The sequence below is a fragment of the Ciona intestinalis genome, chromosome 4 (assembly GCF_000224145.3).
Source record: "Ciona intestinalis chromosome 4, KH, whole genome shotgun sequence".
Lineage (NCBI taxonomy): Eukaryota > Metazoa > Chordata > Ascidiacea > Phlebobranchia > Cionidae > Ciona > Ciona intestinalis.
Window position 1 is genome coordinate 4,856,241 of NC_020169.2, and position 12,774 is coordinate 4,869,014.

Genomic DNA, 12,774 nt, shown 5'->3' on the forward strand with positions numbered 1-12,774 from the left:
GTAAGAAAAATTTAATGGACCCATATACATCAGAAAAAATATGAAAAATTTTATGGACTCATATACATCAGAAAAAATATGAAAAATCTCATGGACTCATATACATAAAAAAAATAAGAAAATTTAATGGACTCATATACATCAGAAAAAATATGAAAAATTTCATGGACTCATATACATCAGAAAAAATATGAAAAATTTCATGGATTCATATACATCAGAAAAATCTAAAAAATTTCATCTACAGGTATACACCAGAAATGGTGTGAAAAATTTCATAAACCCATAAACAACAGAAAAAATATGAAAAATTTCATGGACTTATATACATTAGAAAATATATGAAAAATTTCATGGACCCATATACAGCAGAAAAAATATAAAAAATTTCATGAACTCATATACATAAAAAAATAAGAAAAATTTTATGGACTCATATACATCAGAAAAAATATGAAAAATTTCATGAACTCATATACATCAGAAAAAAATATGAAAAATTTCATGAACTCATATACATCAGAAAAAATATGAAAAATTTCATAGACTCATGTACATAAAAAAAATATGAAAAATTTCATGAACTCATATACATCAGAAAAAAATATGAAAAATTTCATGAACTCATATACATCAGAAAAAAATATGAAAAATTTCATGGACTCATATACATCAGAAAAAAATATGAAAAATTTCATGGACTCATATACATCAGAAAAAATATGAAAAATTTTATGGACTCATATACATGAGAAAAAATGTGAAAAATTTCATGGACTCATATACATCAGAAAAAATATGAAAAAGTTTATGAACCCATATACATCAGAAAAAATATAAGAAAATTTCATGAACTCATATACATAAAAAAATATGAAAAATTTCATGGACTCATATACAGCAGAAAAAATATAAAAAATTTCATGGACTCGTATGCAGCAGAAAAATAGGAAAAATTTCATGGACTCATGTACCTCAGAAAATTTTACTTAAAGCAGTCACTTACCGGGTTTTCGATAACTGCCTACTCATATTGTATTCATATAAAGCAATTTCTCGGATTTTTAAATCTATATTAGACGCTATATAACAAATAAATATTACTGTACTGTTTGTAGTAATTTTTCGTTTATCGTTCTGCTATAATTAAATACCACTTTCTAACTTACTCAACTGTTTATGAAGGTAAAAACAAAACATAACAGCGCAGCAAGAAAAAGGCAGAAACTTGCGAGTCGGGAATGCTTGTATAGCAATAACTTGCTTCCAACGTCTACAATACAAACCTGAAGGATAACCATCACAACAAAAACAGACACGTTTGCAATTATGGACTTTGACCTTAACTTTAAACAATATAATCGAATGCGAGTTATTTTTGTAAACAACTTGTAGCCTATATGTATAACCATTAGTTTAATAATACAACTTCTTTATTAAACTATGGTATAACAATTCATTCATGTAAACCAAAGTAAAGTAATCTCAGACTGTGTAACATGATGTTCCAGTATGGTTTATTAATTCAATTTCATAATATACACACCCAACACAGTACCCTGCTTATCTATGCTTAATGGAAAGCTACACGCCATGACGATGTTTTAACATTCATTGTTTTGATGATTTGTTTGATGTTAAGATGAGTATACATGGTTATAAAGTTGTTAGTGTGGCATGTAACAATGTGAAGTATCTTGTTTATAAGATAGGTATATAACACCCCATTGTACCAAAGCTATGTGTAGTATATAAGGCACACCGTATATAAGTGAATGTTCAGTTTGTTGTATCTAGTTGAATATGATCTTATGCATATTGACGTCACCCCTAAAATCCACGGATCGGATGTTACGCAGAGGTTTGAAACGGTGAGCGAAGTTAAACAAGTGGAAGCCATTCAACATAAGAGTAAACCCTTTCTTGTCAACTTTTACCACCACCTGTGTATTTAAAGTGTGATTATGATTTCTATAAGTTATGAATCATTTGTTAACTTATTACACGGCTGCTTTTACAAACGCGTACATCTACAAAAATGGCGTTTGAAATTTGTCCTCTTGCAAAGAGCAAGAAAAAGATTATAACTTTCATCTGTTTTTTTTTTGCCTTTGCTATTGCGACAAGGAGTTAAATCTGATGTAAACCCGGAGCTCTTTCCGCGCGACCTCAACCATATAGAATAAAATGGTCAAAAAAATCAGAGTACTTATAACCGTTAATTGCGTTCCTACTGTTTCGACAAGTAAGAACGTACGCCCCAAACCCAATATCTTACCATAAAAGGAGTATTTGGGGTAAACGGGAAATCCATGTTTAGTGTTCGATCTTCGTTACCCCACTGGTTGTCCAGTAACGAGTTTCTAACGATTTGTTTTTCGTCGAAACGAGGGTTAACGTGAAACACTATATTGTTGCTGTCTTTGCCAAGAAAGTTAATCGAAAACCTGTAATATAAGGATACAAATTAAATGATAAACCAGGATGCCATAGGCTAAATGTTATAACACGATTTCTGAACTGCTAGGCGCGAAGTATCTCTTTATATAAAAAAAGGGGTCGAATACTTGCTGATGTTTAGACTAATCATATAAATGGGCATAGTGGTAGCATTTTTATTGAACGTTTAAACCAATTATAAAAAATATAACAGAATAATAAGCAATTGTCATGTTGAAAAAGTCCCCATACCATAATTGGCCACAAGTAACATACCTTCTACCTCTTAACCTGGCACGAGCGGTATAAAACATAACACCCGGGTTTATTACGACAGTCGTTACCCTCCCACGCGAGGATAAGACTTACATTCATTAGATTAGGCTATGACCGCTTGAACGAAATTTGTTTTAATGAAAACCAAGAACTTACGTTCCTCGGGGTCTTCCAATAAAAGTAACGTCATGAAACTTAATATTAGGATACGGTACTGCCACCAAGGTATCAACAGCCTGAAAATTCAAAACATTTACAACTATTTGGGGTTAAATAATACGTTTTCCTTGCTATTTGGTGATTAACTGAAAAGTTGGGGTCGAATTAATAAAGAAATATATTTTTAACGTCGTTTAGTTCACTTTAAAGATTTGTTTTCAATGAAAATGTTGGTATATAGTGGGGTGGGGAAAAATGGGACACCTTTAGCACAAAATATCCAAACATCCTGATCGTGTTTTAAACAATTAACAGCGGTCTATGAAAGTCGCGAGGACAAGGTTTTATAACTCTTTGAATGTTTTTTGTTTACTACCAAAATGTACGAGAAAATAGAATGAAAAGGTGTCCCATCTTCCCCCATCCTACTATATATATAGAGAGAGAAAGTCTTGACATAGTATAGGGTTGGGGAAGACGGGTCATTTTTAGCTCATTACATCTGAATATTCTGATTGTGTTTTTAACAATTAACAACGGTCTAAAGAAGTCCTGCGAATGCGGTTTTTATAATTCTTTCTTTGTTTAAAAAATGGGACAAGAAAATATAAAGAAGAGGTGTCCCATTTCCCTACCCGACTATAACTTTAGGATTGTGCTAACTATCAAGGTATTGGATCAAGTTGTAGACTACTTACTGGCTTTGGTATCTCAAGTCCAGTGTCGGGGTACTGAAAAATATAAATAAATTAGAACTTAACATACGCCAATTCTTCTGTTCTAATCCACATAGTTGAGGTTTTACACCATGCCACACCATGAAACTTGAGCAACTATGCATTTCAACTAAAGAGTGTCTCGTTTAAAATGTGATATAGTAGTGGTAAGCGGCCCACTTACCCACAGAAGCTTACTGGTTCAAAAAATAATAACCCACAATGATACGTACGTGATAATAACTCGTAAGCCGGCAATAGATTTGTAAAAACAACTCGTGTTGTATTGATTGTCGTTGCCCGCCACTCGTTAAACAAGTTAACGAAAAAGCTATATATATAAAGAATAGAAAGCATTTGTTCTAAATATGCTTACACTGCCTAGCATGCCAAATGAAAGAGTTTTCACAGACATATCTCCCTCGACATTAATTCTGGAAATCTTGTAAAGTTCAACTCTGTGTTTGAAACCGAGCAAGTGCTTTTGGTTGACGAAAACCTGAAAATGTTAATGTCAGTTTTGAATAAGTGAATGTAACTTATTGTTTGGCATCGTTAAATGTCTTGCCCAAAAGCACACACGCCCAAAATGGTGGAAGCAACGGTCCTCGAACCCGTACCTTGTTATGAAGCAGGTTAACCACGTTTAAAGACGTAATTACTTGCCTATTTGCGAGGAGTTCACTATAACAGAAAGTGTTACAATATGCAAAATCTATACCTTTATTTTTCTTTCTGTACAAAGTATCATCATTGTAAAATCTCCACCGACTTTAAATGGAAACTTTCCTGGCGGTGTTTTCTCCTCAGTATGCCATTCACCATCCACCCTGTTGTTACACACGACTATGTTGCCTTCATTAATTCTCGGGTTACAATGGAAACCGATATTGTCAACTCCGTACATTAGGTTGACAGAAAATCTGTGAAATTAAAGATAACATTTTTGTATAAAATCTTAAGCCAGAAGGAAAATGCCTCCTATGCTGCGAAAGCAAACAGTACACTTGTATAGCCTATTATTATTTGCACGCAAATATAGGGGGTGTTAGTGTACACACTTGTCCTGTAAAGTTTGCACACATTTTAACATTGATAGACTACACTGATAGAATAGTATGAACCAACGTCGGTATGAAAATGCTGCAAACAATTCGTATAATGTTAAAACTTAATACCTGGTAGCATTTGGTAAGATTGTACCGGAGATGACGAAAGTTCGTCCACGAAAAACTCCATTGATATGTTCAGTAAATGGGATTACCTGCATACATGATTTGATGAGACAGACGTGTTTGAATTAGCAATGAGGCATAATAACATATTTTAGAGTAAAAAAAATTGAAAAAGTCTTATCTGACAAAGTGTCTCATCTTCCCCACCCAGCTATAATATAGTCTATGGGGAAAGATGGGTCATTTTTAGCACATAATATTCAAATATCCTGTTCGTGTTTTAACAATTAACGAAGTTCTATTTTAGTCGTGAGGATACGGTTTTATGAATCTTTGTATAGGCTAATCTTTTTTTTTGCTACCAAATGGAACGAGAAAATAGAATGAAAGGGTGTCCCATCTTTCCCACCCTACTATATTCACATTGAATAACTTACCGGGTTTTCGATGGCTGGTTGAGACATTACTTGACAATAATGTAACTTACTAAACGTAGTAATCTTACACTAAACCTAGAAAAAGAAATATTTAATAAACCTAAAAGAACTACAGGATTGTCAATTTAATTCGCTTCTACCTACTGTGCTAGTTTTCTTTTATCTTTCAACCAGTTTGTTTATACATAAAATCGTGCGTATAAACTGGTGCAAAATTAAACAAAGTAAACAAATGCGAATCCAGTGAGGCAGGGCGTGGCAGACCATTTCCTACCACTAACCTAATAGGCCTGCGTACGGTTTGCAACAGATTCTAAAACGATATGTGCTGATCTGACTTTCTAAACATACTCCCTGTACAAATCTCAATGTAGAATAGATCAAGTTGCCTGCTTCAGATAAGTACATGTAAAAGCGCCGACGTGTAAAATAAATTAAGACGTGCTTCGTCCTTGCTAGGGGCATTCGACACAGCTGTTTAAAAGCAACAACACTGCAAACCAACTCACGCGGCCTTGTCACGTAGTGCCTTGGGAATATAAGATTAATGGAAGTATTGCCTTTGTATGTGTTATGATTATTTGCTTTTAAAATCCTGTGTTGCAGACAAAAATGACTCAGATCAGATCCTGTATATATCCTTTGTTTTATGTTACTAAGCGTGTGTCTCAGATGACTCAGATCAGCTTCTGTATATATCCTTTGTTTTATTTTACTAAGCGTTTCCTTATGCGCTCACACATTATAATATGCACGACTATAAACATGCACAAGATTCTCTTCGCTCGCTAAGTTCCTCATATCAAAGTACGATTTATTTAACGATGCGCTGACTTTTATAACCCGACATTTCCTCTCAACATGTATAGATAACATGGCATCGGGGGTTTTACAATTTCGAAGTAACGAAACGCCGAAGGCAAAATCTGCACGTCCCACGCGTTTTGCGTAGGTTGCAATTACATGTCAACCAAACATACATATTAAATCTGGAATGTTGAGCAATTTCCCCTCTGGTTTTATACACTCTTTCGTGTCTTATAAGTTACCACACATGTTAATTATTTGTGGGCGAATTTTTAAATAATTTAAAATGATGAAGCTTTGATCCGTGTTTAAATCACCCAAAGTGAGTGGAGAGAAAATACCCCGCATTGTAAAATAAGGTTAATCTGAAGACGAAATGACATATTTGCCTATGCATTATTAAATCAAAAGTACCCCGGTTTTATGTTAAAACCAACGAAGAAGATCATTCCATCGATCAGACATTGATGAAACATAGGATATTTATTTTCCGCCAAATCCACACAGATACAAATACGCAAATAAGCACAAGAAATACGGGTTGGTCAAATGCGCGCATTTATATTTGCGATTATTTAAATGAACCAACCAGAAAAACTATTGTCACATTTTCGGATTAACGACGTTACGTCATGTGCATTTGGTTGCTATAGAAACGGGTGTCCGATAGCAACGCTGCGAGTGAAAGCAATTGTTTTGCGAGCGTACAAGCAAATCGATATTCGTATGCGGATTACGATACGGCACCGTATGTGCCAATGCAAAAGCAATTACTTGGTCAATTTTGTACAAACGGAACTTGAAATGTTATTGCGAATAGATTCGGATCGCTATCTATATTCCTTTGAAACCAAAAATAGAAAAAATGTCTGAATTTTAAGCAACAAGCGTGAGGCTGTTTTGGGTACCGTGGATGCTCTATCGCAATGTCTGTAGTCGTTAAGTGCATATGGGAATATGTACAATTTCGGTTGCAAAATGTCAGAAAAAATTAGGGATTCACAAGGGTCTTGTTCAGGGTTCTGCAGGGGCTAAACTTGTGCTTTGGGCTACCAAAAAAAGTATGTTTTGGGCAGACTTTTGATACACAGTGCGCAATGAGATTGTAAAAGAGAGAGTAAGAGCTGTAAGCATGGTGGAAAATAATACTTGTAATGCAGAAATAGAAAACAAAGTCTGGTAAAGTAAATTAGCACCACTGTGAGTGATTTGATTCAATTTTGTTATTCCAATCCTGCGTTGTAAGCGTAGTCTGCTTTATTGTGCATCACTAGTTTGTTGTTTACAAAGTAGAAGCTGTCAGATTTGGTCTCAAATGGTGAATTGATCATTTTTTGCACTGAAAATAAAAACATTGTGTTAAAATGTTCGTCAAGAACGGGTTTAAATTGTTATATAATGTGATTGCCTCCTTTAACAAGAACTAAGATAAAATAACTCTAATAGAGGAAACATTAACAAAATGTCAGGTATCAATACACATTACAAACAAACATGCAGATAATACTTACAAGTTAAAAAAAATGATTCAGGCAAATACAATAAATATTATTCACAACGGGTACCTTACAAGCAATACAGATATAAGGAAACATTAAATAAAGCCCTGTCTTGCATAAATGTTTTGTTCCTAGGACCACACAAACATTTGGAAAAGGGGTGGCATGATAATAACTGACGCCCGTTGAGGTAAAACCACGGTAGCCTATGTCACATTTATGAGTTTGCTTAAACATTTTAAAAATGTGTCTATGTCCAACAGCATGCAAAATTATAAAAAAGACACTTTTAAGAGTGACATTAGCTACCTTGGTTTTGCCTCAGCAGGTTATGTTTAGCAATGCAGTTTTACACTCAAAACATTTACCCCGCTGTTAGGTGATTATACAAACACACAGAGCATATTACATTAAAATAGCGTATTCTACATTTTACAACGGTAACCACATTTTTTACTAGTAAAGTATTGTTTAAAAAAAACGCTTATATCATCGGACTTTTTAAATATAAACTCTGTTTGTTAGTAGAGTGACTTGACAAACGGTCAGACACGCGTAAAAAGTTTTAAAAGAATGAAAGCTGGAAAGCAAATATTGACATAAGCTGTTTCTCACATCTTGCAAGGAGTGCCAAAATATACTAAGTCATTCAGTTTGTTAAAATAAGAAAAAACATATTTTTATTTGTTGTGTATATAAGCTATATCTTTTTGTGTATATAAAATTAAGGTATAAATGTATATATATAATATAAACCATTACTTTACCGCAAGAATAATTTTATGAGGGACTTCACGTATGTATAATTTATAATGTTTCCAAATTAGCGCTGAACAATGCACCACCATTTCTCAATTTGAATAAGATTCTCTCCTACTTTATCTTATAATATTTCAATCCATCTTACTTGTGTCTTGGGATAGCTTGGGAAACTCATAGATATGTTCACATGTGTTCTTGCTGTTAGGAATGCAGAACCCAAAGTCAAAATCGAAACTTTTAAGCAGTTGACTGCGGAAGTAATGACGTTCAATCATTCGGAAACTTTGAACTGGTGTGTCTCCAACCACAAACTCAACCCTGAAAAAATAATTAGTTAAGTTTAATAAATTTACGTTTTAAGGGTAATGGGCGAACTCTGGCATAAGTTTCAGGTGTTTCATGCTGTGTGTCATCTTGCCACTTTATGATTTGATACCTTACCCGCATAGATATTTACTGATGCTAATTCCAGTAATTATCGCAAAGCTTAAATTTAGTACGCCTTTTTTTCAGAACTCGGTAACTACTACAGTCTGTTTCAGAAGTAAAGTAAAATTGAACTAGTGTATCATAAAGTTACACCTAGAGAGTTTATTCAATTGTTCCATACATGGGATTAGATAAGTTGGTTCAAATGCAATATGATATCTGATTAATAAATAATGAAAAAGATAAACACACAGTCTCAGATATAAAATCACTGGTAGATTGCCATTGTAGTATAAAGTATTAATAAGAACTGAATATTGGGCAAAGGGTGAAATAACAAAGCATATCTAAACTGAATAATTAAATGCTTAGGGATTGACATTGTCAATTTGTCAACCAAGCTTTTGGCTAACAGTGACAACATCATATGTTTAAAACAATAGTTTGAATTTAAAACAGTTTCAACCGTGCTGCCGAAGTGTTACAAACACGCTGATCCTAAATATACATCATTTACCACAATAATCAATGAGGTTCCATATGTATAACAACAATGAGTGGAACTGTATTAAAGTCACTCCAGATTTTGCAAAAAAAAATAATAAAATGTCACAACTATGTATAACTTACGTGGCTCCAATAGTTTTCAAGTTAAGAAACTGAGGGGTAAACTGATAACGAACGAAGCGTCCAGCATTTGGGTCGGTCACGTCAACACTGCCTGGTAGGTCCGGCATCTCTTCTGTAAGAAAACAATAAAAACAAACTTAATATTTAAAAGCATGTTTGTAATGTAAGCACACTGTTTGAAATTCAATTAAAAATACAAGTTGCAATAATAAAAAAGAAGGGCTGACACTCATGTTAAATGTGGCTTAAATTGACCTGAATATATTGCTACCTTTTAATATTTCAGAAAAGATTTTTTACAACTTTGAATAAATTTGTTCAGGGGTAAAAAACAGTTTATTTTTATGGTTTATCGATGCTTTATTATTTCATTTTAAAGGTTATATGTCAAAACCATTGCAAGACACTAAGACAGGTAGTATTACACCATTTTTTTTAGTTTAAACGTTGACTTTCAATTAACAGAAGGAACTTGAACTGGTGGATAATTAACTGTGTTGATGGGAGCCATATACAACACTTGACACATCACTTATAATTAATAATTAATGCTCGTAACAGCAGTGGCTATTAGAACAAATGTCACAAAACTGAAACTGACTTTTTTAAAACGAGCAATTTAATTTGCAGAACAAATACAATATTTGCCAATCGTATTTGTAATAGTTAGTTCAAACAGAAAAGATGCTTTTTTGAGTGTACTGCAAATTCAGGTTATGAATTTCATTTTCATGTCATTTTAACTTTATAAAAAAGGGTAGAAATAAGATTTTGGGCTTTGGTGCATAATGAGAAATCAAAAACCTAAAATAAACAATCTGTATAAAGTCAAAAAACAAGTACATTACAATTTATATTGTTAAATAAATGGCTCAAACGTGAACAGCTAACAAAGTTTACATATAATAATACTCATATACCTTTAGAGGGTTTAGATATTTCAAACAACACAGTATCACTCTCCAGGTCTCGGATTTTGAACCGAGTAAAGTCGATGCCATAAATGTTGTCGTCAACCTCGCATAAGTAATCTGTACAAGCAATATATTTAGTGCGGGGAGAAACACCTGCAGTTCCTTTGTGGTGACTAAATGGGGTAACAACAATTTGTGGTTATAAGAACATTACTGCAAATGTGTGAGCCATGCATATATTTATAAGCGACACAGTAACTAATTTAAAAAATTCAAAACCTGGAAGCAATCTCAAGGCAAGTGCATTAATAATTCATTAACAAAAGTCTGCTTTATAACTCATTGAACAAACAGCAACACAGTTGCTAGGCAACAAAACATAACTGGAAAGCAACAACTTAGAAACAATTAGAACAAAGAAAAATTGTCTCGTTCACTGTCCAGAAACCTTCACTGCTTTTTATACCATTAGAACATTCCAGTCTGCTCTACTTCATTTTAACAACTTGTCAAATATTTGGTAATAAAATCTACCCGTAATGTCACATCGATCAAATCCTAAATCATTGCTACTGGAGAAATAGATAGTTGGGCTGAACATTTGTTTAGATATGCATGTTATTTACCCCGAAAAGGGACCTTTTTAATATTAAATTCACTAATATATATACATATATTTCAGTTGGACAAATAATATTTTTTTCACAAGTAAAGCCATTTTTGAACTGATATTCTTTCTTCCATAATGAAATAAAAAAAACATACCAAATTTAAATCTACTAAAGATGCAATTTTCTAAATACACCAGACTTACTGTCGGTTGAACACGTCAATCTCAAAGTATCTTCTGGTGTGATACTTCCTCTCTTTAACAGCTCAGCCTCGGTGATCATGTCCTTAACATCCTTGCTCTTCCTCGTCTTCCTGCTAAGGAAGCTTGGACCTTTCTTCTTTGGGTTGGGAGATCCATTCATAGTTTTTGGGGAGCTTGCCATATGTTAACACTTGTTTGAAATTAAGTTTTACAAAACAAGAACTAGTTGTACCTGTGTACATTGTTGGTTTTATTAGGCTTTTGTTTGAGAAACCATTTTTTTCAAACTATTTGCAGTAGTTGCACAAAGTTTATTTTAAGCTGTCTAATATTTTTTTAATAAAATATTAGACAGCTTACTTTTGGAAAAATTTAACACATTATTGTAACACCACAAAATTACTGCTTGATTACAAAACAAAACCGTTTGCGCCAATAAACAATGCTATTTCTTTTAATCAAGTCTAAAAAATACATATCTTAGAAAGGCAACACTTACTAAGCAATTTTTGATATTGTTTGTTAAATATATATACTTCGGTATAATTACTTTAACAGTATATATATTTTAGTTAAAAATGAGATTAAGTACCAACAGCGTTAAACATTCAATCAATCAATGACAGCTAATTTTAGAGCGGCAAACACAGTAAATCGAACAGATGTTCAATTAAACATTACATACCCATAATTCAGATAAATATTGACAGCATCACTACAGTCATAAAATAAAGCAGTCAGTCATGCACTATGGATATGGTTGCTGCCGTTCTACACAAAAAATCAATAAATACAAGATGACACTGCATGTACACGCAATCTATATATCTGGTTTATTGGTTTGCCTACTCAATAAAAGAAGGAGAAACCCTAAACCCTGTTAAACTTGATTATATTGTTAATAATACAACGCTATTTAATATTTATCAATATTAAAACAGGGCAAAACACTTGTTACTTTTTGATTTTTAAATCCTTACCTATTAATATAATATTATATAATTTTAAATATTACAATCACTTAAACCCACAGAAAACATAAGCATAAAAATCCCAACTACACAACAAGCAAAAATACAATCCATCTTAACTCACAAACATACAAAAGCCAATACTGCAGGTCTTTTCACATGTTATAAGTTGCCAGCGTGAGCACTACTTTAAATTTTATCTTGGCAACAGAAATATTACTGAAATATTTACACTCTCAAACGAGCGAGATTCAAAACACACGAAAGTACAAATATTTCAGTCAAGAGTGCAAATACTCCAATTATTTGTACTTTTGAAAAAAGAGTTAAAACAAAAAACCTGTATATAGTAAAAAAATGACATACTTGTTTCCTATTACTTATATATTACTCATTTCTTATAATATTGATTTAGAGACATTTATCTCTACGTTTGAATGTTTTCTATAATGCCACTTCAACTCATTATAATGTATGGTGTTAAAGTCTGATTTTAAATTTTGGTTTATAGAACTATTTTGCACAAAAAAAGTTTTGTGCAGATTTAAATATATTGGTTTAGTTATGGGACAACAATATAATATCTACAACAACATAATGATTAATTACCAAGGTTATGAGTGAATAAAAAGTTGACATGATAGATTTAGGCCCATAAGCAATTCTAAATTAGGTATTCATATATATATGACCTTCTACACAATTTTCGTTTATTAGCCGTAAACAATACAAACCTTGGAATTGCT

At 32.8% G+C, this 12,774-nt stretch overlaps 2 protein-coding genes across 2 annotated transcripts; both read right to left on the reverse strand.

Moving 5' to 3' along the window:
• Positions 1–1,495: 1,495 nt before the first annotated feature.
• On the reverse strand, positions 1,496–5,322 carry LOC100184813 (galectin-9). Its single transcript, XM_002126414.4, has 8 exons — positions 5,203–5,322; positions 4,769–4,854; positions 4,312–4,513; positions 3,967–4,089; positions 3,573–3,605; positions 2,872–2,951; positions 2,279–2,447; positions 1,496–1,943 (listed from the first exon to the last, which is right to left on the reverse strand). Exons 1-8 carry the CDS (start codon positions 5,227–5,229, stop codon positions 1,794–1,796), a joined length of 870 nt encoding a protein of 289 aa, XP_002126450.1. The 5' UTR covers positions 5,230–5,322; the 3' UTR covers positions 1,496–1,793.
• A 1,155-nt stretch (positions 5,323–6,477) lies between these two features.
• On the reverse strand, positions 6,478–11,372 carry LOC100182443 (protein unc-119 homolog B). The gene is made up of 5 exons (XM_002126570.3): positions 11,058–11,372; positions 10,250–10,360; positions 9,330–9,441; positions 8,416–8,588; positions 6,478–7,348 (listed from the first exon to the last, which is right to left on the reverse strand). The coding sequence occupies exons 1-5, from the start codon at positions 11,236–11,238 to the stop codon at positions 7,233–7,235; spliced, it is 693 nt and encodes a 230-aa protein (XP_002126606.1). The 5' UTR covers positions 11,239–11,372; the 3' UTR covers positions 6,478–7,232.
• Positions 11,373–12,774: the final 1,402 nt, after the last annotated feature.